At 46.7% G+C, this 25592-nt stretch overlaps 2 protein-coding genes across 6 annotated transcripts in view; one reads left to right on the top strand and one right to left on the bottom strand.

Moving 5' to 3' along the window:
- Positions 1–4439: 4439 nt before the first annotated feature.
- LOC147646275 (uncharacterized) lies at positions 4440–23445 on the bottom strand. Its single transcript, XM_086873661.1, has 3 exons — positions 23390–23445; positions 20808–20862; positions 4440–10090 (listed from the first exon to the last, which is right to left on the bottom strand). Exons 1-3 carry the CDS (start codon positions 23443–23445, stop codon positions 9425–9427), a joined length of 777 nt encoding a protein of 258 aa, XP_086729787.1. The 3' UTR covers positions 4440–9424.
- The window catches only part of LOC111945031 (uncharacterized), a 29844-nt gene continuing 21343 nt past the window's right edge, over positions 17092–25592 (top strand). The window contains exon 1 of one of the 5 annotated variants that reach the window (XR_015281920.1): positions 17092–17573. The gene's annotated coding sequence lies outside the window, so the exon portion shown is untranslated. Of the gene's footprint in view, positions 17574–23433; positions 23474–25592 lie in introns of those variants that run through there. The other 4 variants (XR_015281918.1, XM_086873685.1, XM_086873684.1 and 1 more) reach the window with 4 other exon arrangements.

Here is a 25592-nt window from a genome sequence, read left to right as displayed (position 1 = left end):
CCACAAACACAGATTTTATCTTGTTTTTGCATTTGTCACATTTGTTTGCATTTGTCACATGGATCAGAATTATTGTGATTTTGTTTTTGTATAGTTTGTTTGCTCATTGTTTGCTTTTGTGCTGCTTGTTTTAATATCGCTTGTTTCTTTCTTATTTTTTTGGATTCTGTCCCATCCTGCTTTATGGTTTTGGCCAGTTGCCAAGGGTATCTTAATGACCACAGTGAAAATAATCCTCAGGAGTTTTCACTCTCTACCTTCCTCAAGGCCCCTGGGGCTGCAGCCAAGGGCCGAGGTGCCAGTCTTCTTGGTAGCAAAGTTTATACCCTGGGCTCTGGTCACTGACACGTTTGGTCTCACTGCTACCCTTGGCCTCATAAGGTTCCTATGAGCCACTGCAACTCTGCTTGTTTCAAGGATGGCACAGATTTCACAGCACTGTCTTATCTCTCTCTCTCTTAGGCAGTTTTTTTTTTTTCTTTTTAATTTAAACTACTAAAGCTCCAGAGATGTGCCAACTACAATAAAAGTTACTTTTTACACAACTTCAGTTAGCAATTTATTAATAAAGCTTTAATTAACAGGGGGTTCTTTTAGCAGAATTTTTGCTGTTAAATAAATAAAACATTTAGTCAAAACCATTTATATTTACTATACAAAATATTGAAAAACAAACATTTAAAAAATACGGAAATTTAAGGTTCTGTGAAAAAAACCTGTGCTACATGTTTTTAACACTTATAATGCACATAACACAACTGTAACACACCATTTAGATACTATATATTCATAAAATATGTTTGTGCTTCACAGACTCTGAGCAAGGCAGAATTTGTCTTTTGAATGTGTAAATATAATAAACCAAACCAAATTAATGCCAGGTTGTAACAAATGGTCAGTCGTGTTATATGTTAGAGTTCACTTGGCACAGCCAGCACTGCACACTTTTCAGATAAATGGGATTTAGGTAGTGCTGCTGTTTCTATTTCCAGCAAAATATCTTTAGGTGAAGGAACAGTTTTACCTCTTTTTTTTTTTTTTTTTTTTTTTTTTTTTTTTTTTTTTTTTTTTTTTTTTTTTCTGCTACTTATTAGTTTATAAAGGATACAACAGATAACTCTCGCTTTCTTGTGTTTTAGTAATAAATTTATCTTTACCCCCACCCCCCAGGGAAGCTACAGGGTAGCACAGTCGCTCTCTTCTTGATTAAAAGGTTCTTTGGAATTTACATACTGATTCAATGCTTAACAAATCCAATCTTTAAACGATCCAAACTTTGGCCAATTCAAATTATATTTTGGGATAATTTTCTCCGTCTATTTAAACATATAATAATTAATTATTTTCTGCTTGTTTTTCCTCTCCGGGATTCCCATGTATCCCAAACTCACAACATCATCCTCAGTGGACTGTCCTGAGGAATGCTCCCCTCCTGAGAAACCCCCTCACGGCTCTCAGATATTCCGGGCTCCTGCGAATTCCCTTTATAATTCCCAGCCCCTGGGTTCAAGGACTTACTGTCCCTTGAGCCCATCTCTGGCACAACCAACCAAGAAATCTCCGCTGCCAGGAGAATCTTGATCCCCCTCCCTCACTCCGTGGTTCAGCTTCCCCCCTCCCTCAATATTACTCTGTTGCTCTATCCCGTCTTCTGCCAACTACTCGCTTCCTGTCTAATTTCCTCTCTTTCTCCATTTCTTTTACCCCTCTTCGACTACTCATTTCTGGCCACTTCTCTTCCCAATCCCTCTCAGCTGCGTACTAAAGTTCCCAACTCTTTTCTCTTTTTGAAGGCAGCTGAAGCTGCCTCAATCTCTCTCCTCCTGAGTCCCTTCACTCAGCGATCAGATCACTCCCTTCTCCCCGAGGGCTTTCCCGTGGCTTTTAAGATTGGGCCTCTCCCTCCCGTCCCTGGCGGGGATTTTCACTCGTTCTTCTCTTTCACTGCCCTCCTTTCCCGGCCGGTCTCCTGGCGGCGAGCCGAGAAGGCGGTGCGGCCGGAGGTCTGCACTCCCTTTGGGGGTCCGGGCTGCCCAGCCCGGTCTCAGAGCCTGCACACACACACACAGGCACACAGCTCCCCCCTGCCCAGCCCCGTGGCACTCACACACTCCGTTTGCCCGGCGCTTCTGCTGCACAAGGCCTTTTACAGGCACCTTTATCTCTGGCCGGCACTCTGCGGGAGCTCTTCTGCACGCCTCCTGCAGCCAGCTTCTTTTGCTGCTGCTTTATCCTCAGTGGAACTTCTATTTCCACGGGAGCGCGATCTAACCTCGGCACCACCTTAAAAAATTGGTGGGGAGCTCCTTCCCAGGATTAGCCGTTCTTCCCCTAGATTGGAGTTCCCGGGATTTGGCACCAAATTGTTATAAATGACCTTCAAATTTCCAAATAATCAACCTAATTAATAGATAATATACTTTAATAAATTGGATACAAAATAATAAAATAATACAATTTCGTGAAAGCATACAATTTAGTAAGAAAGATACAATTTAATAGATATATTCAGATTTATATTTATATATATTTATATATATTTATATATATTTATATATTGACAGAGACAGATATAGATATGGATATATAAAGATATGTATGTGTGTGTGTGTGAATATAATTAGCCAGTGGTTACAAATGGTTAAGGCATAAGCAAAACCGACTGGGGTACGGAGGGGGTTCCTCACCCTGCCTCACCTACAGAACAAAGCACTTCAAGCTGAACTTATATACTGTATGCTTATGCATATTCATTAATGTTTCCCGTATGTTTCCTCCTATTTCCGATTTCTCTGGCTTTACGTCACGTTTCTTCAAGGCACATGCATAATTTGTTGTTAGGGGGTCTTCAATCTTCTTTTGGGGGTCTTTTGGCGAAGGCTTCTCCTCTTCCTCGTTGTCCTTTGGATAACCTTACAGGTTTGTGTGTGCGTACTAAGCGTTGTGTTATGTTACTCTACTAATTAGTCTGATATTTACTGATTTTTAGGCCCAATGCTTAAAGTCATTCTAATTTTGTCCATCTCAAGGCCGTTTTGGTCTTGAGACATCACTTATCTTCTAAACTACATTCTGTACCTCAATTTTAACACTTAACATCTGCAAAGGGGTGCATCTGCCTCATAACACTGATTCTTTTGGTTGCTTCTAATAACAGCTTTCCAAATAGTTACAGTTTAGTCAGCACGAATCAATTCCATTTATTACACTGCCTCCCGGGCCCGCAGCGAGCCCCGAGCCCCCGCAGAACCGAGCGCGGCTCCCACCTGCGATGGCCGGGGCCGCCTCCGAGCTCCGCCGCCGCCTCACCGGGCTCCGGCCGCTGCTGCCGCCGCTGCCGGGCCCGCACAGACGCTCCGGCAATGGCGGCTCTCCTGCCCCACGCATGCCCAGGGGGCGCCGGCGGGGCCGGGCTTGTCCCCGCTCTGCCCAATCAGCGCGCGCCAGAACCACGAGTGACGGCAGAAGCAGCCAATGGCAGCCAGCGGCGGGCTCTGCACACGGCACGGCCTCGCCTGCCTTGGGCTGCGCTCCGCCATTTCTTGGACCCCTGGGCTGAGGAGCGGCCCCGGCGCTGGGCCCGGCCCGGGCAGGAGGCCAAGGAAGCGCCGCTGCGCTGAGGCGCCGGGAGCTCGGGATGCCCGGGAGCTGAGGGCGCTGCGAGCTGGGGGTGAGTCCGGGATGGAGCAGGGGATGCCGGAGCGAGGCCAAAACTCTGTGACTCTCCTTCCTGTCCCGGGCGGGGAGCCGAACACACAAGGAAAGGCTCGGGGGTCGGGATGAGGGTGGGGACAGTTCAATCCTTGGTCACGGGCACAGCACACCTGACTTGGGGAAATTAATTGAATTTATTCTCAAACGTGTCAGAACAAGAAAACGAGAAGTAAAGTAATTCCTACGGAAATGCATCTTCCCCCCAGTTCTCCCTCCTTCCCGGGCTTAACTTTGTGCCCCTCTCCGTCCCCCAGAGGCACAGGGATGGGGGTCACAGTCAGGTCATGTCACTGCCTCCCCCTGAGGGCCAGGAATCCTTGTCCTGCTGCAGCCTGGGGTCCCTCGCAGGGGCCAGAGTCCCTCAGGACCAGGCTGCTCCAGCGGGGATGGCCAGGGGGATCCCCGAGTCCGGCCAGGAGCCACTTGCATGGCTGTGCAGGGGCTTCTGCCGGGCTCGGGGCCTCTCTCAGGCACCCCCTGCCCCGGCCCGGCCTCACTGCCCCCCTCACCCCCCATGCAGCGAGTGCCCGGGCAGGGAGATGCACGATTTTCCCGGGGCTGAATCTTGGTGTTTCTGAGCTTTATTGGGCTAAATGTTGGTGATTTTTTTTTTTTTTTTTTGTGAGGGCAGAATCTTTCTATTTTGGAGGGATACCAGATTTTTTGTGTTTTGGAAGTTTCTGATCTGTCTTTGTTAGCGTTCAGGAACACACATAATCACAGACTGATTATATGCAGGTGCTTTATTGAAGCGTGCAGGAACTGGGGGTATCAGCAACCCAAATCTAGCTCCATCATCTTTGTCCAACGTGCACATGTTTATACAATTTCAGCTGTAGCAGTAATCACTGTAACAACCTTATCAATATTACTTCATTACTAAATTTTCATTAACTTTATCTATATTGCTTCATGAGAGTTACCTCATCCTTGTATGAACATGTCCAAATCTTATCTCTGGGTGGGTGTCTTGGAGACCCCAAGTACCAGTTCCCGTTACCGTAAACATTTCAGCTTGCTAGTCCATCCCTAATACCAAGCATTCTTGTGACCTACCTCTACATGATTTTAAGAAACATTTTCAGAAACATTTAACCCCATAGTAACATATTTCCCCTCTTTGAAAATATTTCACTTTACTATAATAAGTGTAATGCTTTCACTATATACAGTCCTTTTTCTGAGTTTATACTTGATGTTCATCTTTGAATCCACAGTTGTTGTAAGTGTTGTTACACTCTGGAGGACTTGGAGATGACAAATGTGGATGTGGATCTCTGTCCCATGTCAGCACCTTTATTATCTTCTGGTTCCAGGATACTCTTTTCTTTATCTCTCCTTTCAGAACTGCACAGATTAACTAGATTACAAAGAACACAATTAGTAGGATTATCAGACTCTCAAGAATAGATTTGATCCAGGAGCTCACATTCCATCCTAACCTTTCAAAACTTTTATCTACCCAACTTGTGGTCAGATCTTCCCTCTCTTTCTGTGCTTTATGTTCTATTTGTTTTAATGGATTAATGTTGTGTTCTACATCTGCAGTTCCATTTGGGCTGTGGATGCAGCAGTGATCAATTTGTCCTTTTAGGTACCCGCACTCTCCGTGTTCTTTCAACAATAACATATCTAAAGCCAATCTGTTTTGCAAGGTCATTTTAGTTGTGGCTTGTAATTGTACATTTAGCTCTCTAAATCCCTCTTTGGTAACTCTTGCCAGTCGTTCTACCTGGCCTGTAAGTTTGTCCAGCATCTTTCTATTTGTTATAATTTGCTATTGGACCAAGCAAGGATTCCAGGGCCCACTCAAATTTTACACTACTGGAGGGTTCCTGCCATCTTTTTTCATCTTCAGCTGTGTTTTCCTGAACTTCTCGTCTTGTCCTTATTTGCAGAAGTTCATGTTCTCCCCTGAATGGGGACCTTTTCCAAATTGGGCATAAGGTGGGGAGGCCTAAAGAAATCTCTTTTACTTTTTCACCTACAGGCAGATGTGTTGTCCAGGTGCCATCGCTTGCTGCCCATCCAAATTGGCCTGGACTCTGAATTGTACTTGTGCTACATATTACCTTTTGGATCACTTATCCTATCTTGTCATTTGTTTCACCTTGTTTATGTTTGATTCCTCTGCAGGCACATCCAATTTGCAGAGCTACCACAAGTGGTGGCATTTGTTTTATTTCATCATCAGAAGTACAGTCCTAAGTTTTGTTCCATACCCACCAATTCACTTTGTCTGCCTCCATTCTACTACTGGTTGCAGTGTTCCATACCCCTGGATCTGTTTCATTTTCAGAGCCTTCCCACTTAATGCACCAAGGGCTATCTGCCATAGATTGGAATTTCTGAAGCCCACTCATTGACCATGCACTGTCCCAAGCTTCAGCCCGATCTTTCCTTCCTGTCCTTCACACTTCCACTTCAATACTGGAATCTTTTCTTTAATGACCTTTGCTGTCTTTTCATAACACCACCCATAATTCCCTAATCCCCCATACCAGCCTAGTTTTGGTTCATACTTTCCTCCATTTTCATGACATTCCCATAGAGATGAATACTTTGTCTTCACAGCATTTTCAAACACTGTCTTATTTGGGTACTTGTAATCTATTTGCAATACACAGCTCACATTTTCATTTTTATTCTTTTGTATTTCAGGTAATTCTGATGTTATAATTCCCCAATTTATTTGGTCTCCTGCTGCCTTTGGTATTGACAGACAGGCAGTTATTTTGCTGATGTTTTGCATGTTGGCAAAATCTTTAATTAATCCAATGATTCCATTTTCTGCCTGAATAGTATTAGAGACTTTTATCACTTGTGTTTCTGGCTGCACCCCCACATCCCTCTTCATTGTCAAATGAAGAGTTGTCAGCTGATCCTTTCGCATTTCACATCCCAAGGTAACATTGATTCCAACTGATGGCACTAAAGGCCATGAAATAATCACCATTACAGTCACTAGCAACCTAGACATTTGAAACAATCAAACCCGCTTTATCTGCAGCTTTGTTGGCCCTACAGTTTGTGCAGTCCACAGTGCAGGGGAAACCTTCTTCACTCTGGTGTAATGTATGCAGGGATCCAGTCCAGCTCCTTTGACTGCTGTCAAGGTAGTTAACAGTACCTGACAGGGTCCATTCCACCTTTCTTTTAATGGTTCTTCCTTCCAGCTTTTACCGTACACTTCATCTCCCGGGGGATGTCATGAACTGGATTCTCAAGAGTCAGCGGCCTGTTCCACACAAGGGTGCTCCGAAGTCGAGCTCGAGCTTTTCCAAGAGACAGAACATAATTCTACACCTCTTGCTTCCCTGTAACATGTACATTTGGATTAGGTTCAGGGCATTCATATGGTTTCCCATCCAATATCTCATAAGGACAGACTGACATCCTGCTTCTAGGCTTTATCCAAATCCTCAGCAGTGCTATTGGTAAAGCTTGTGGCTGCTGCAATTTAGCCTCTTGGCATCTTTTGCTGATTTGCCTCTTCAATGTCTGATTCATCCTCTCTACCTGTCCACTGGATTGGGGTCTCCATGGTGTATGGAGATGCCAAGCTATTCCCAGTAACCTACTCACCTCCCTCACTGCTGTGGCTGTGAAATGTGGGCCCCTATCTGATGATATTCCTAGAGGCACCCCAAATCTTGGAATGATTTCTTGCAGTAACCACTTGACTGTCTCCTTTGATTGATTTGTGTGACAGGGAAGAGCTTCTGGCCATCCTGAAAATGTGTCAAGCCCTACCAATAGATATTTGTATCCTCGAGTTCTTGGTCATTCTACAAAATGTACTTGCCAATAATCCCCTCGTTCTACTCCTACCCGAATTTTCCCTAATTGTGCCTGTCGTCGAGCCACTGGATTGTTCTTTAAGCAAATTTCACATTTTGACATTACTGATTTTGCCATTATTAACATCCATACTGAAATTAAATTTTGTTTTAACAATTTCACCAATGCCTCTGCACCCCAATGACATTTGTTATGTTTAATTTGTAGAAGTTCTCTCATTATCAAGGGGGGTACCACTACTTGTCCCTGTGTAGTCACATACCACCCTTCTGAATTCTTCTGTGCATTCAGTGAGCGTCCCAATTTCTCATCCTCTATTGAATATTTTGGTTCTGGGGGTAAATTGAATTGAGATACATTCGTTTTTAAAGGTATCAATGCCATTGCAGTTTTCACTTCTCGAGCAGCTTGTCGGGCTGTCCAGTCTGCTTTCCGATTTCCCTCATGAATTTTGGAGCTTCCTGATTGTTGAGCTTTGCAGTGCATGATTGCTACTTGGTCAGGCTTTTGTACTGCTTTTATTGATTGCAGGACTGCATCTTGATGTTTAATGTGTATGCCTTGAGGAGACAGCAGTCCTCTTTCTTTCCCCAGTGCTCTGTGTACATGCACCACTCCAAAAGCATACTTTGAGCCAGTCCATATGTTTACCCTTTTGCCTTCACTTAATTCTAGTGTTCTGGTTAAGGCAACCAGTTCTGCCCTCTGGGCAGATGGATTTGGTGATAATGCTTTTGCCTCCACTCTTGCACTGACTGTTGTTGCCTGGGGGTCCCAGAGAATCTTCCTCTCTGCCTTCTTCTCCTCCATTTGTCTAATGCTTGGGCATGAGAAGTGTGGTTTGGGGGGAAAAACAAGGGGTGACCACCTAGGATTCAGGGTTCCTCCTGCCCGAGTCCATCTCTAGAAGTCTTCAGGTGTCTTGTATCCATGAAAATCTCCAAAGCATCAGGACTGAGAGGAAAAAATCCGTCCCTGCGGTTTCCCTTTCCTGGGGTCCCCACTTTGGTGTCCCAGGGCTTCTGCAGGCTCATCCCTTCTCCGGGCTGCCCCTTCTCCAGGCTCCCCTCACTCCCGGCTCTCGGGGTCCCCCCTCTCCAGGCCGCCATTTCAGGCTCCGGGACTCCCGGGGCTCCCCCCCTTTCGCTGCTCCCCTCCCCCTGCCGGTACTGGGCATCTCAGCTCAGCTTTGGAGTCCTGCAAGATCCAGACATCGCTCTGCCCGGCCCGGCCCCAAAAAAAGAATGTCTTTTGACATTTTCAAGAGAATGTCTCAATGTCCTCACCAACATCTTAGTTCAATGTCTTTATTTTCACCCCAAAGTTGGATATTTTGAAGGGATAAAGAAAAATGAAAAGCCAGTCAGGCCATATTGAAAGGATTTTTGCCAGCTGAGAATCCCCGTGCTTGGTTGGAAGGGTACAAAATTTTTGGGAAGGCTTTACACACCACTGTCTCCAAAATCTTGGTCTGTGACCCATTTCATCGACATCTGGCTGTGGAAGACACCCTTGGGCAATAGGAAATCAAAATTGTGGAATCACTGAGGTTGGACAAGACCTCCAAGACCTCCTTGATGCCACCAGAAGATAGGTGGATTGAATGCAAAAGATTTTCTGGGATTGAAAGTCAACAAATCCACTCCCCCCAAAGAATTACCATTGTTGGTCTGTGTCCCAGTGGATGTTCCTGCACCGGTGTTCAATCCAGGTGTCCACAGGGAGCCAGGAAGATGTGGAGCCTCCCAGCCAGGTGTCTTCCCAACATGCATCACCAGGACCACGGATCACCAGGGCTCTGCCCAACGGGGGTCAGTGGGGATCATCCAACGCCCATCCTCCCATGGGGGATGGAGCTGGAGCAGCGCACGAAGCTCTTCCCGCACTCGGGGCACTCGCAGGGCTTCCCTTACTGGTGCCTCCGTTGGTGTTGGGTCAAGTGATAGCCCCTGGAGAAGCTCTTCCCACACTGGGGACACTCGTAGGGCCTCTCCCCAGTGTGGATGCGCCGGTGGACGGTGAGGTGGGAGTTGTGCTTGAAGCCCTTCCCGCAGTCGGGGCAGCGGAAGGGCCTCTCGTCTGTGTGAATCCGCTCATGTACGAGGACATGGGAGCTGGTCCGAAACCTCTTCCCACACTGGGGACACTTGTAGGGCCTCTCCCTGGTGTGGATGAGCTGGTGTTTCCTCAGATTGGAGCTCCACCCAAAGCTCTTCCCACATTCCAAGCAGGTGTAGGGCAGTTCCCCTGTGTGGATCACCTGGTGTCTCATCAGTTCAGAGGTATCTCTGAAGCTCTTCCCACATTTCCCACACTCATAGGGTCTTTCCCCACTGTGGATCACCTGGTGCCGGAGCAGGTTGGAGCTGTGGCGGAAATCTCTCGCACATTCCAAACACTTGTGGGGCTTCTCCCCCAGCTCTGAGCTCCGGCTGGATCTCCGGCCACCTTCCCGGCACAGGGAGGATCTTTCCTCCTCACAGCTAACTGGGCTGGGTTTGCAGCCCCTCCTTGTGCAAGATCTCCAGGGATTTTCCTCCTCCTCCATCTGGCCACAGCTTGGGAATGAAAAATCCTAGTTTGGGGGAAAAAAAGAAAGGAAGAAGCCTTGGGCTGAGGTTTTCTCCTTTCCCGAGTTCATCTCAGGAATTCATTGGGTATCTAGTGTCTGTAAGAACCTCTAAGACACCAAGATTCAGCCCAAAAAATCCTCCAAACATCAAGACAGATCAAAAACTTCCAAAACACCAAAAATCTGATATCCCCCCAACACAGAAAGATTCAGCCCCCACAAAAAAAAAAAAAAAAAACCACCAACATTTAGCCCAATAAAGCTCAGAAAACACCAAGATTCAGCCCCGTGAAAATCGTGCATCTCCCTGCCCGGGCACTCGCTGCATGGGGGGTGAGGGGGGCAGTGAGGCCGGGCAGGAGCAGGGGGTGCCTGAGAGAGGCCCCGAGCCCGGCAGAAGCCCCTGCACAGCCATGCAAGTGGCTCCTGGCCGGACTCGGGGATCCCCCTGGCCATCCCCGCTGGAGCAGCCTGGTCCTGAGGGACTCTGGCCCATGCGAGGGACCCCAGGCTGCAGCAGGACAAGGATTCCTGGCCCTCAGGGGGAGGCAGTGACATGACCTGACTGTGACCCCCATCCCTGTGCCTCTGGGCGGGGAGGGGGACGGAGAGGGGCACAAAGTTAAGCCCGGGAAGGAGGGTCAGCTGAGGGAAGATGGATTTCCCTAGGAATTACTTTACTTCTCGTTTTCTTGTTCAGACATGTTTGAGAATAAATTCAATTAATTTCCCCAGGTCAGGTGTGCTGTGCCCGTGACCAAGGATTGAACTCTCCCCACCCTCATCCAGACCCCCGAGCCTTTCCTTGTGTGTTCGGCTCCCCGCCCGGGACAGGAAGGAGAGTCACAGAGTTTTGGCCTCGCTCCGGCATGCCCTGCTCCATCCCGGACTCACCCCCAGCTCGCAGCGCCCTCAGCTCCCGGGCACCCCGAGCTCCCGGCGCTTCAGCGCAGCGGCGCTTCCTTGGCCTCCTGCCCGAGCCGGGCCCAGCGCCGGGGCCGCTCCTCAGCCGAGGCTTCCGAGAAATGGCGGAGCTCCGCCCAAGGCAGGCGAGGCCGTGCCGTGTGCAGAGCCCGCTGCTGGCTGCCATTGGCTGCTGCTGCCGTCACTCGTGGTTCTGGCGCGCGCTGATTGGGCAGAGCGGGGACAAGCCCGGCCCCGCTGGCGCTCCCAGGGCGGCCGTGGGGCAGGAGAGCCGCCATTGCCGGAGCGTCTGTGCGGGCCCGGCAGCGGCGGCAGCAGCGGCCGGAGCCCGGTGAGGCGGCGGCGGAGCTCGGAGGCGGCCCCGGCCATCGCAGGTGGGAGCCGCGCTCTGTTCTGCGGGGGCTCGGGGCTCGCTGCGGGCCCGGGAGGTAGTGTAATAAGGTAGTGTAATAAATGGAATTGATTCGTGCTGACTAAACTGTAACTATTTGGAAAGCTATTATTAGAAGCAACCTAAAGAATCAGTGTTATAAGGCAGATGCACCCCTTTACAAATGTTACATGTTAAAATTGAGGTACAGGATGTAGTTTAGAAGATAAGTGATGTCTCATGACCAAGACGGCCTTGAAATGGATAAAATTCGAACGACTTTAAGCATTGGGCCTAAAAGTCAGTAAATATCAGACTAATTAGTAGAGTAACATAACACAACGCTTAGTACGCACACACAAACCTGTAAGGTTATCCAAAGGACAACGAGGAAGAGGAGAAGCCTTCGCCAAAAGAAGACTGAAGACCCCCTAACAACAAATGATGCATGTGCCTTGAAGAAACGTGACGTAAAGCCAAGAGAAATCGGAAATAGGAGGAAACATACGGGAAACATTAATGAATATGCATAAGCATACAGTATATAAGTTCAGCTTGAATTGCTTTGTTCTGTACATGAGGCAGGGTGAGGAACCCCCTCCGTACCCCAGTCGGTTTTGCTTATGCCTTAACCATTTGTAACCACTGGCCAATTATATTCACACACACACACACATATATCTTTATATATCTATATCTGTATCTATATCTGTCTCTGTCAATATATAAATATATTTAAATATAAATCTGAATATATCTATTAAATTGTATCTTTCTTACTAAATTGTATGCTTTCACGAAATTGTATTCTTTTATTATTTTGTATCCAATTTATTAAAGTTTATTATTAATTAATTAATTAGATTGACTGTTTGGAAATTTGAAAGTCATTTGTAACAATTTGGTGCCAAAACCCGGGAACTCCAATCTAGGGGAAGAACGGCTAATCCTGGGAAGGAGCTCCCCACCAATTTTTTAAGGTGGTGCCGAGGTTAGATCGTGGTCCCGTGGAAATAGAAGTTCCACTGAGGATAAAGCAGCAGCAAAAGAAGCTGGCTGCAGGGAGCGTGCAGAAGAGCTCCCGCAGAGTGCCGGCCAGAGATAAAGGTGCCTGTAAAAGGCCTTGTGCAGCAGAAGCGCCGGGCAAACGGAGTGTGTGAGTGCCACGGGGCTGGGCAGGGGGGAGCTGTGTGCCTGTGTGTGTGTGTGCAGGCTCTGAGACCGGGCTGGGCAGCCCGGACCCCCAAAGGGAGTGCAGACCTCCGGCCGCACCGCCTTCTCGGCTCTCCGCCAGGAGACCGGCCGGGAAAGGAGGGCAGTGAAAGAGAAGAACGAGTGAAAATCCCCGCCAGGGACGGGAGGGAGAGGCCCAATCTTAAAAGCCACGGGAAAGCCCTCGGGGAGAAGGGAGTGATCTGATCGCTGAGTGAAGGGACTCAGGAGGAGAGAGATTGAGGCAGCTTCAGCTGCCTTCAAAAAGAGAAAAGAGTTGGGAACTTTAGTACGTAGCTGAGAGGGATTGGGAAGAGAAGTAGCCAGAAATGAGCAGTCGAAGAGGGGTAAAAGAAATGGAGAAAGAGAGGAAATTAGACAGGAAGCGAGTAGTTGGCAAAAGACGGGACAGAGCAACAGAGTAATATTGAGGGAGGGGGGAAGCTGAACCACGGAGTGAGGGAGGGGGATCAAGATTCTCCTGGCAGCGGAGATTTCTTGGTTGGTTGTGCCAGAGATGGGCTCAAGGGACAGTAAGTCCTTGAACCCAGGGGCTGGGAATTATAAGGGGAATTCGCAGGAGCCCGGAATATCTGAGAGCCGTGAGGGGGTTTCTCAGGAGGGGAGCATTCCTCAGGACAGTCCACTGAGGATGATGTTGTGAGTTTGGGATACATGGGAATCCCGGAGAGGAAAAACAAGCAGAAAATGATTAATTATTATATGTTTAAATAGACAAAGAAAATGATCTGAAAATATAATTTGAATTGGCCAAAGTTTGGATCGTTTAAAGATTGGATTTGTTGAGCTTTAAATCAGTATGTAAATTCTAAAGAACCTTTTAATCAAGAAGAGAGCGACTGTGCTACCCTGTAGCTTCCCTGGGGTGGGGGGAAAGATAAATTTATTACTAAAACACAAGAAAGCGAGAGTTATCTGTTGTATCCTTTATAAACTAAAAATTAGGGGGGGAAAAAAAAAAAAAAAAGGAGGTAAAACTGTTCCTTCACCTAAAGATATTTTGCTGGAAATAGAAACAGCAGCACCACCTAAATCCCATTTATCTGAAAAGTGTGCAGTGCTGGCTGTGCCAAGTGAGCTCTAACATATAACACAACTGACCATTTGTTACAACCTGGCATTAATTTGGTTTGGTTTATTATATTTACACATTCAAAAGGCAAATTCTGCCTTGCTCAGAGTCTGTGAAGCACAAACATATTTTATGAATATACAGTATCTAAATGGTGTGTTACAGTTGTGTTATGTGCATTATAAGTGTTAAAAACATGTAGCACAGGTTTTTTTCCCAGAACCTTAAATTTCTGGGTTTTTATAAATGTTTGTTTTTCAATATTTTGTATAGTAAATATAAATGGTTTTGACTAAATGTTTTATTTATTTAACAGCAAAAATTCTGCTAAAAGAACCCCCTGTTAATTAAAGTTTTATTAATAAATTGCTAACTGAAGTTGTGTAAAAAGTAACTTTTATTGTAGTTGGCAGATCTCTGGAGCTTTAGTAGTTTAAATTAAAAGAAAGAGAAAAATAACTGACTAACTCAGAGAGAGAGATAAGACAGTGCTGTGAAATCTGTGCCATCCTTGAAACAAGCAGAGTTGCAGTGGCTCATAGGAACCTTATGAGGCCAAGGGTAGCAGTGAGACCAAACGTGTCAGTGACCAGAGCCCAGGGTATAAACTTTGCTACCAAGAAGACTGGCACCTCGGCCCTTGGCTGCAGCCCCAGGGGCCTTGAGGAAGGTAGAGAGTGAAAACTCCTGAGGATTATTTTCACTGTGGTCATTAAGATACCCTTGGCAACTGGCCAAAACCATAAAGCAGGATGGGACAGAATCCAAAAAAATAAGAAAGAAACAAGCGATATTAAAACAAGCAGCACAAAAGCAAACAATGAGCAAACAAACTATGCAAAACCAAAATCACAATAATTCTGATCCATGTGACAAACGCAAACAAATGTGACAAATGAAAAAACAAGATAAAATCTGTGTTTGTGGCACATCCATATGTTAATGCTGCCTGCTACAATCACAGTAATTTTGTAAAAGTATAAAAAATATCTCAGGGAAAGAATTAGACAAAATGAATAAGTGGTGTGAACAGTTGAAACAGCAGTATAGCAACTGAGATTGGCCAACCTTAACTAAAATAATTTTCTAGGTTTAATGCAAGAAGTAGTTATAGAATTAAAATTATTTAAATGTTAAATTTGTGAAAGACTTAAAATAGCTAAAAAAATAGCTGTGGGAAAGTGGGAGTCTAGCTCCAGACCAATTTTAAAAATGAAATCTTACTCAAACTTCCAAGACATTAAAATGACCTGGAAGATTAATTTTGAATCATCAAATAAAACAGTTTGTATCAGATAATAATACTAACACCTGGCCACCAAAAACTCCTGCTGGATATTAGAGAATAACAAAAAGAAAGTAATTGTAGGATAACCATGTTGATTTGTGCTGGTATAAAAGTTCTGGAGCTAACCCTTACCAATCCATAAGTGACCTAAAATTCTATTGGGAACAACCAGGTACAACAAGTAACAAATGGAAAGCCCCTGATAGAATACATTAAATTTGTGAGCAAAGAGCATACAGTGAATTACCTCAAAAGTGAAAAAGAACCTGTATCTTAAGAGTTATATGACCCTCCTTCTTCGTTACACCGAGGTCCAGGAGCAATATGTTAAGAACACCACTTTATGAAACATTAAAAAACAATAAAAGGGACTTGAACCTTGACTTTCCAAAAGCAAGAAGAAACCAGAAATGAAGACAAATGGTCTGCAGAGAGATGACCCAGCCACTTGAGCTGCAGATGGATCTTAGAGATATAGAACCCAAATCTACCTATTGAATCAGTTCATAAAGCTGCAGACAGTAGTTAAAGTTGTTTCAAACCAAACCTCTACTGCCCTAAAGCTGCTGGCCAAGCAACATCCACAAATGTGAGCATTTGTTTATGAAAACTTGTTAATGAACTTTTGTTTATGAAAACAGAATTGCTCTGGACTATTTGTTAGCTGAAGGGGGAGTTTGTAGAAAGTTGAACAAATCTGAGTGTTGTATAAAGATAAATGATTATAGAAAAGCCATCACAAAAATTACTAAAGATATATATACCAGTTCAAAAATAGAATTTTATTTTCAAGACTGATTAGTGAGATAACCTTTTTAGAAGTACTTAGTGGAAAAAGTTAAAATTTATGGTATAGTGGTTTATATTAAGATTATTGTTTCTATTTTGTATAATTTCATGCCTTATTAGACTAATCCATTCAGTAATTCAAGGAATACTGAATGAAAAGAAACTATAATAGCTCAAAAAAAAAGGTAACTAAATTTGAAAGAGAGTGCAAAAAGCTTGATACAGCATGAAAAATGTTAAGAAATTAGAAATGAAAATAAAGTAAATCCAAGAAAAGAAATTATTGAGAAGATAAAAAAATTAACATTCAAGTTTATTTTTTTTTAAAAAAAGCGCCAATAAATGTAATGAAAAAGAGAAATGGGGGATTATAATAAATGGAATTGATTCGTGCTGACTAAATTGTAACTATTTGGAAAGTTATTATTAGAAGCAACCAAAAGAATCAGTGTTATGAGGCAGATGCACCCCTTTGCAGATGTTAAGTGTTAAAATTGAGGTACAGAATGTAGTTTAGAAGATAAGTGATGTCTCAAGACCAAAACGGCCTTGAGATGGACAAAATTAGAATGACTTTAAGCATTGGGCCTAAAAACCAGTAAATATCAGACTAATTAGTAGAGTAACATAACACAACGCTTAGTACGCACACACAAACCTGTAAGGTTATCCAAAGGACAATGAGGAAGAGGAGAAGCCTTCGCCAGAAGACCCCCAAAAGAAGACTGAAGACCCCCTAACAACAAATTATGCATGTGCCTTGAAGAAACGTGACGTAAAGCCAGAGAAATCGGAAATAGGAGGAAACATACGGGAAACATTAATGAATATGCATAAGCATACAGTATATAAGTTTAGCTTGAAGTGCTTTGTTCTGTACATGAGGCAGGGTGAGGAACCCGTACCCCGGTCGGTTTTGCTTATGCTTTAATCATACTTAATTACTGGCAAATTATATATATAAATTGTAATTTTTTGCTAAATGATATCCTTTTACTAAACTGTATTGTTTTATAGCAAATTACTATTCCATTTACTAAATCGAATTCATTTTTAATTAAACTGCCATTAACCCAAGGGCCCTAGTTGTCAAAATTGTAATTTCATTGATAACAACCGGAGAGGCGGCGGCGGAGCTCGGAGGCGGCCCCGGCCATCGCAGGTGGGAGCCGCGCTCGGTTCTGCGGGGGCTCGGGGCTCGCTGCGGGCCCGGGAGGGGGCGGCAGGGGGCTGTGGCGGGTGGCTTGTGCCGTGGCCGGCCCGTGTTGGCCCTGGGCTGAGGGCGCTGCGGGAGCGGCTGCCCGCGGTCTCCTTGCCGCTGGGGCCTCGGCAGGAGGCGGTGGCGGAGCAGCGCTGGCTCGTCCCGCTTCGTGTCGGGAGGCCGGAGGTGGCTGCGCTGTGCCCGGGACGCTGCGCTGGGGCCGCCTCCGAGCTCCGCCGCCGCCTCACCGGGCTCCGGCCGCTGCTGCCGCCGCTGCCGGGCCCGCACAGACGGTCCGGCAATGGCGGCTCTCCTGCCCCACGGCCGCCCTGGGAGCGCCAGCGGGGCCGGGCTTGTCCCCGCTCTGCCCAATCAGCGCGCGCCAGAGCCACGAGTGACGGCAGAAGCAGCCAATGGCAGCCAGCAGCGGGCTCTGCACACGGCACGGCCTCGCGTGCCTTGGGCTGATCTCTGCCATTTCTCGGCCCCCTGGGCTGAGGAGCGGCCCCGGCGCTGGGCCCGGCCCGGGCAGGAGGCCAAGGAAGCGCCGCTGCGCTGAAGCGCCGGGAGCTCGGGGTGCCCGGGAGCTGAGGGCGCTGCGAGCTGGGGGTGAGTCCGGGGTGGAGCAGGGCATGCCGGAGCGAGGCCAAAACTCTGTGACTCTCCTTCCTGTCCCGGGCGGGGAGCCGAACACACAAGGAAAGGCTCGGGGGTCGGGATGAGGGTGGGGACAGTTCAATCCTTGGTCATGGGCACAGCACACCTGACTTGGGGAAATTAATTGAATTTATTCTCAAACGTGTCAGAACAAGAAAACGAGAAGTAAAGTAATTCCTAGGGAAATCCATCTTCCCCCCAGCTGTCCCTCCTTCCCGGGCTTAACTTTGTGCCCCTCTCCGTCCCCCTCCCCGCCCAGAGGCACAGGGATGGGGGTCACAGTCAGGTCATGTCACTGCCTCCCCCTGAGGGCCAGGAATCCTTGTCCTGCTGCAGCCTGGGGTCCCTCGCATGGGCCAGAGTCCCTCAGGACCAGGCTGCTCCAGCGGGGATGGCCAGGGGGATCCCCGAGTCCGGCCAGGAGCCACTTGCATGGCTGTGCAGGGGCTTCTGCCGGGCTCGGGGCCTCTCTCAGGCACCCCCGGCTCCGGCCCGGCCTCATTGCCCCCCTCACCCCCCATGCAGCGAGTGCCCGGGCAGGGAGATGCACGATTTTCACGGGGCTGAATCTTGGTGTTTTCTGAGCTTTATTGGGCTGAATGTTGGTGTTTTGTTTTTTTTGTGGGGGCAGAATCTTTGTATTTTGGGGGGATATCAGATTTTTTGTGTTTTGGAAGTTTTTGATCTGTCTTTGTTAGCGTTCAGGAACACACGTAATTGTAGATTGATTGTATGCAGGTGCTTTATTGAAGCGTGGGGGAACTGGGGGTATCAGCAACGCAAATCTAGCTCCATTGTCTTTGTCCAACGTGCACATGTTTATACAATTTCAGCTGTAGCAGTAATCACTGTAACAACCTTATCAATACTGTTTCATTAATATTGCTTCATTAACTTTATTGCTTCATGAGAGTTAGCTCATCCTTTTATGAACATGTCCGAATCTTATCTCTGGGTGGGTATCTTGGAGACCCCAAGTACCAGTTCCCATTACCGCTTTCCCATTACCAGTTTTCCACTACCATTTCAGCTTGCTAGTCCATCCCTAATACCAAGCATTCTTGTGGCCTACCTCTACATGATTTTAAGAAACATTTTCAGAAACATTTAACGCCATAGTAACATATTTCCCTCCTTTGAAAACATTTCACTTTACTATAATAGGTGTAATGCTTTCACTATATACAGTCCTTTTTCTGAGTTTATACTTGATGTTCATCTTCGAATCCACAGTTGTTGTAAGCGTTGTTGCACTCTGGAGGACTTGGAGATGACAAATGTGGATGTGGATCTCTGTCCCGTGTCAGTGCCTTTATTATCTTCTGGTTCCAGGTTCCTCTTTTCTTTATCTCTCCTTTCAGAACTGCATAGATTAACCAGATTGCTAAAAACACAATCGGTAGGATTATCAGACTCTCAAGAATAGATTTGATCCATGAGCTCACATTCCATCCCAACCCTTCAAAACTTGTATCTACCCAACTTGTGGTCAGATCTTCCCTCTCTTTCTGTGCTTCATGTTCTATTTGTTTTAATGGATTAATGTTGTGTTCTACATCTGCAGTTCCATTTGGGATGTGGATGCAGCAGTGATCAATTTGTGCTTTTAGGTACCCGCACACTCCGTGTTCTTTCAACAATAACAGATCTAAAGCAAATCTGTTTTGCAGGGTCATTTTAGTTGTGGCTTGTAATTGTACATTTAGCTCTCTAAATCCCTCTTTGGTAACTCTTGCCAATCTTTCTACCTGGCCTGTAAGTTTGTACAACATCTTTCTATTGTTATAATTTGCTATTGGACCAAACAAGGATTCCAGGGCCCACTCAAATTTTACACTACTGAAGGGTTCCTGCCATTTTTCTTCAACTTCAGCTTTGTTTTCCTGAACTTCTTGTCTAGTCCTTATTTGCAGAAGTTCATGTTCTCCCTTGAATGGGGACCTTTTCCAAATTGGGCATAAGGTGGGGAGGCCTAAAGTAATCTCTTTTACTTTTTCACCTACAGGCAGATGTGTTGTCCAGGTGCCATTGCTTGCTGCCCACCAAATTGCCCTGGACTCTGAACTGTACTTGTGCTACATATTACCTTTTGGATCACTTGTCCTATCTTGTCATTTGTTTCACCTTGTTTATGTTTGATTCCTCTGCAGGCACATCCAATTTGCAGAGCTACCACAAGTGGTGGCATTTGTTTTATTTCTTCATCATCAGAAGTACAGTCCTAAGTTTTGTTCCATACCCACCAATTCACTTTGTCTGCCTCCATTCTACTACTGGTTGCAGTGTTCCATACCCCTGGATCTGTTTCATTTTCAGAGCCTTCCCACTTAATGCACCAAGGGCTATCTGCCATAGATTGGAATTTCTGAAGCCCACTCATTGACCATGCACTGTCCCAAGCTTCAGCCCGATCTTTCCTTCCTGTCCTTCACACTTCCACTTTGATACTGGAATCTTTTCTTTAATGACCTTTGCTATCTTTTCCTAACACCATCCATAATTCCCTAATCCCCCATACCAGCCTAGTTTTGGTTCATACTTTCCTCCATTTTCATGACATTCCCATAGAGATGAATACTTTGTCTTCACAGCATTTTCAAACACTGTCTTATTTGGGTTCTCGTAATCTATTTGCAATACACAGCTCACATTTTCATTTTTATTCTTTTGTATTTCAGGTAATTTTGATGTTATAATTGCCCAATTTATTTGGTCTCCTGCTGCCTTTGTTATTGTCAGACAGGCAGTTATTTTGCTGATGTTTTGCATGTTGGCCAAATATTTAATTAATCCAATGATCCCATTTTCTGCCTGAATAGTATTAGAGACTTTTATCACTTGTGGTTCTGGTTCTCTTCATTCTAAAATGAAGAGTTGTCAGCTGATCCTTTTGCATTTCACATCCCAAGGTAACATTGATTCCTACTGATGGCACTAAAGGCCATGAAATAATCACCATTACAGTCACTAGCAACCTAGACATTTGAAACAATCAAACCCGCTTTATCTGCAGCTTTGTTGGCCCTACAGTTTGTGCAGTCCACAGTGCAGGGGAAACCTTCTTCACTCTGGTGTAATGTATGCAGGGATCCAGTCCAGCTCCTTTGACTGCTGTCAAGGTAGTTAACAGTACCTGATAGGGTCCATTCCACCTTTCTTTTAATGGTTCTTCCTTCCAGCTTTTACCGTACACTTCATCTCCCGGGGGATGTCATGAACTGGATTCTCAAGAGTCAGCGGCCTGTTCCACACAAGGGTGCTCCGAAGTCGAGCTCGAGCTTTTCCAAGAGACAGAACATAATTCTACACCTCTTGCTTCCCTGTAACATGTACATTTGGATTAGGTTCAGGGCATTCATATGGTTTCCCATCCAATATCTCATAAGGACTGACTGACATCCCGCTTCTAGGCTTTATCTGAATCCTCAGCAGTGCTATTGGTAAAGCTTGTGGCTACTGCAATTTAGCCTCTTGGCATATTTTGCTGATTTGCCTCTTCAATGTCTGATTCATCCTCTCTACCTGTCCACTGGATTGGGGTCTCCATGGTGTATGGAGATGCCAAGCTATTCCCAGCAACCTACTCACCTCCCTCACTACTGTGGCTGTGAAATGTGGGCCCCTATCTGATGATATTCCTAGAGGCACCCCAAATCTTGGAATGATTTCTTGCAGTAACCACTTGACTGTCTCCTTTGCTTGATTTGTGTGACAGGGAAGAGCTTCTGGCCATCCTGAAAATGTGTCAACCCTTACCAATAGATATTTGTATCCTCGAGTTCTTGGTAATTCTACAAAATCTACTTGCCAATAATCTCCTGGTTCTACTCCTACCCGAAGTTTCCCTAATTGTGCCTGTCATCTAGCCACTGGATTGTTCTTTAAGCAAATTTCACATTTTGACATTACTGATTTTGCCATTGTTAACATCCGTACTGAAATTAAATTTTGTTTTAACAATTTCACCAATGTCTCTGTACTCCAATGACATTTGTTATGTTTAATTTGTAGAAGTTCTCTCATTCTCAAGGGGGGTACCACTACTTGTCCCTGTGTAGTCACATACCACCCTTCTGAATTCTTCTGTGCATTCTGTGAGCGTCCCAATTTCTCATCCTCTATTGAATATTTTGGTTCTGGGGGTAAATTGAATTGAGATACATTAGTTTTTAAAGGTATCAATGCCATTGCAGTTTGCACTTCTCGAGCAGCTTGTTGGGCTGTCCAGTCTGCTTTCCGATTTCCCTCATGAATTTTGGAGCTTCCTGATTGATGAGCTTTGCAGTGCATGATTGCTACTTGCTCGGGGTTTTGTACTGCTTTTATTGATTGCAGGACTGCATCTTGATGTTTAATGTGTGTGCCTTGAGGAGACAGCAGTCCTCTTTCTTTCCCCAGTGCTCTGTGTACATGCACTACTCCAAAAGCATACTTTGAGCCAGTCCATATGTTTATCCTTTTCCCTTCACTTAATTCTAGTGTTCTGGTTAAGGCAAGCAGTTCTGCCCTCTGGGCAGATGGATTTGGTGATAATGCTTTTGCCTCCACTATTGTACTGACTGTTGTTGCCTGGGGGGTCCCAGAGCATCTTCCTCTCTGCCTTCTTCTCCTCCATTTGTCTAATGCTTGGGCATGAGAAGTGTGGTTTGGGGAAAAAACAAGGGGTGACCACCTGGGATTCAGGGTTCCTCCTGCCCAAGCCCATCTCTAGAAGTTATCAGGTGTCTTGTGTCCATGAAAATCTCCAAAGCATCAGGACTGAGAGGAAAAAATCCCTCCCTGAGGTTTCCCTTTCCTGGGGTCCCCACTTTGGTGTCCCAGGGCTTCCCCCTCTGCAGGCTCATCCCTTCTCCGGGCTGCCCCTTCTCCAGGCTCCCCTCACTCCCGGCTCTCGGGGTCCCCCATCTCCAGGCCCCCACTTCAGGCTCCGGGACTCCCGGGGCTCCCCCCTTTTCGCTGCTCCCCTCCCCCTGCCGGTACTGGGCATCTCAGCTCAGCTTTGGAGTCCTGCAAGATCCAGACATCGCTCTGCCCGGCCCGGCCCCAGAAAAAGGAACAGGGGTCCCCAAAGATACTTCGAGTGAGCTCCAAATATCCCTTCCCCTGTAAACAAATCCTGCCAGGACGGCCCAAGAGCTTCGGGGCGAGGTTCCCGTCCCCGGTGAGCTGCGGGCTGCGGGGCCCGATGCTCCCGGCGCGAAGGGGCTGCAGATCCAGAGAGCGATGGACGCACCTGGGTGATTTGCGGAATAAAAGGAACTCTATAACTCACAGAGTAGTTATAAGAGCAGGTATGAATTTATTCAGCGCTGAGGTGCATGGGGGATATCTCCTCCAAAAAGCATGCACACCCTTTTGATTGGGTTTTCCCGTTTTTATCCTTTACAGAGCAGGTTTACACGATACGGCTAATACATATTAATTTCCTAACCCCGCCTGTCTTCACTTCATATTAAAATTAGCCCTGTGCCCCTTTCAGTCCTTTGGCCGCTTTTTTTTTGGGAGGGGGACTTCAAATCCGTTTCCTCCGGCTTAGGGTCCAGGAATCTCCTTTATCCTGTGGTGCCTTTGTCTTTGCATCTTGTTTGTGTATTCCAGCTCCTTATCTTATCTTGCAGTCTGACTCTTTTTCCTGTTCTTGTGGATTAGGGTGTCAGGGTCTGGTTTTTGTCAGACACCCCTTTTAAACATTTCTTCTTAATTCTTAATTTCTTTGTTTCATGGGGCCTCCTCTGCTGCTCCTCTTGCAGTTCCTGCTCCTCCTCTACCCCTCCTCTTCCACCCGCTCCTCCGCTTTCCCCTCCTTCCCCTCCTCCTCCTCCATCTCTCGGCTGCTGGCGAGGAGCTCTGGGGTGAGCGGAGCGGGGCCGGGAGCCGCTGGGAAAGGGCTGGGAGAGGGGGATGAGGGGAGCTGGGCCAGGGGGAGAGGGGTTCTCAAGGAGGGGCTGCCAGTTCATCCCAGGAGCCCCAAATCCCCTCCGTGTCCTGCCAGCCCCTGCCCCCGGCGCTGTGGGGGCCGGGCCGTGCCCCAGTGCCGGCTCAGGGGGTGCTCCAGGCTGCCGTGCTCCACCTGGCAGCTGGAGCTGAGCCCGCATTGCCGGGGGCGGTTTCCAGCAGCACCAGGAGCTGCTGGCTCCAGTCCCCGCTGGGGAGCACGGCAGTGGCCAGCACGTGGCCCGAGAGCTGCTGCTGGCCCTGGGAGCAGCTCAGCTGGATGTGGGCAGGGGAGAAATCCATCAGGGAGCAGAGCAGGCGGCCGGGGCCGGGCTGGGAGCTGGAGGGCACCAGCGAGATGGACACGCTGGGATGGGCAGGGGGCTTGGGGACCCCCCAGTGCGGATCTTCCTCCCCACAAGCCGCAGGGAATCGCTCCAGGGATCGAGTGCTGCGGGACAGGGAACCACGTTTCTTTCATCCCAAGCCCACCTTTCCCTCTCCTCTCTCCCCTTTCTCATCCTTTCCCCGATCCGCATCCCTTCCCCCCGAATGCAATGTGGGTTTCCCAGCACCCTCCCCCATGCTTTGGGGGTCCCAGCCCTCTCTTTTTCCCACCCTTCCCAATCGTCCCTCCAATCTCCAACCCCCTCCCCCATGCTTGGATTTGGGGGTTCCAGGCCCCTCCTGCTCCGTCTGGGGGTCCCATCCCACCTTTCACTCAATTTGGGGAGATCCTAGCAGATTTTTTTCTGGGAGGAATCCCTGAGTTACAGGATTTTTGGTGTGTAGATTTGAAGGGGGAGAGCTCTGTCTGGCATTTGTTTAACCCATGGTCTGCCAGGGAAGCACAAAAACGTTTCCCATTCCCATCCTTTCCTCATTTGGACTTGTTCATGAGCTGCCTTCTTGTTTCCTTTGGTATCTGTTCTCATCTATTTGTCAACAGCAGTTTGAGTCATTTACTTTTCCAGAAATTCTGTCTCCTTCTGCTAAAAGGTAATCTGATCCCATCCCATAGTGAAATGTTGTGTTCCTCATCTGAGTGGATTTGTTGGGGGGAAGGTCAGGAGCTGGAGCTGTCTGGTTGGGTGTTATTTCAATGGCATCCTGTAATCTAATTATGCCATTGAAATGAGAAATGGTTTCTCTGGTACCTGATGTGAATTCATCAGAGTTCCCGGCTCTGGTCCATGGTGTTTCAGGATTTGTTCTGGTGGTCGTTCATCTTTTCCCCATTTCTGGGTGCTCCCTCCAGCCAGGGCTGCATCAATTGTCAGCTTTTCTCTCATTAAATCATCACATACTTGGATTCTCAACTGATTTCCCTGAACTTGTGGTAGCAAATAAACCCCAGTGGTCTGATACACCCTATATAACATAGACAGAGACAGCACATGTTGGAGTGGGGACAGGGATGATTCTCCCCCACTTGTTTTAGTGAAGTTTTCACAATATTCTCCATTTTCTGTTTTCCTTTGCAGCTGAACCAATTTCTGCTGCAGAGTCAGATATCTTCACAATGGGCTGTGCCTTTAGCTGTGCAAATTCCATCTGTTCAAGCAGGCAGAGCTTGGGCTGAGGGGCAGAGGGAATCAGTCCAATTCCTCCTGCAGGCAGGAAAGCCCTGGGCCATTGTGCAGGCTTTGGGCCATCAGTGTTAATTTGCATTTCTAAAGCTCCTCTCCTGGCTGCCTGGAACAAAGCTTCTCTTCCAGGGCAGACATCCCGTGACTCACATGTGGCCCCCACAGAATCTGTTATTCTTTTTTTTAAACAATATTTTATTAACTGTTTATGTGTTAAAGCGCCAACTTTTAAGCTCTTCTAGTTTTCAAAGTGCAGCTTAAAGGTGAACATTGAAAAACTCATACCATCATTTTGTCATCACTAAGAGTCACGTTCAAATATAAAACAAAAATGAGAAAGCAATCAAGTGTTTTCTTTTCCTTCTCCTAGGACTAAAAACTGATTCTCACAACATTGTCCCAAACAGAACCAACAATATAGAAGTAAAATAATTACAAAAAATTATTC

Source organism: Cyanistes caeruleus, unplaced genomic scaffold (genome assembly GCF_971803275.1).
Source record: "Cyanistes caeruleus unplaced genomic scaffold, bCyaCae1.hap1.1 HAP1_SCAFFOLD_103, whole genome shotgun sequence".
Classification (NCBI taxonomy): Eukaryota; Metazoa; Chordata; class Aves; order Passeriformes; family Paridae; genus Cyanistes; species Cyanistes caeruleus.
Note: the sequence above shows the minus strand (reverse complement) of the source record. Positions and strands in the feature narration are given on the sequence as shown.

Coding starts and splice junctions, on each gene's coding strand:
- LOC147646275 (XM_086873661.1), bottom strand. CDS start 23,445: ATGGAGGAGGAGGAGGGGAAGGAGGGGAAAGCGGAGGAGCGGGTGGAA. Junction 20,863..23,389: donor GAGCGGGTGGAAGAGGAGGG/GTAGAGGAGGAG, acceptor TGTGTGGAACAG/GCCGCTGACTCTTGAGAATC. Junction 10,091..20,807: donor CCCGGGAGATGAAGTGTACG/GTAAAAGCTGGA, acceptor CCCCCAAACTAG/GATTTTTCATTCCCAAGCTG.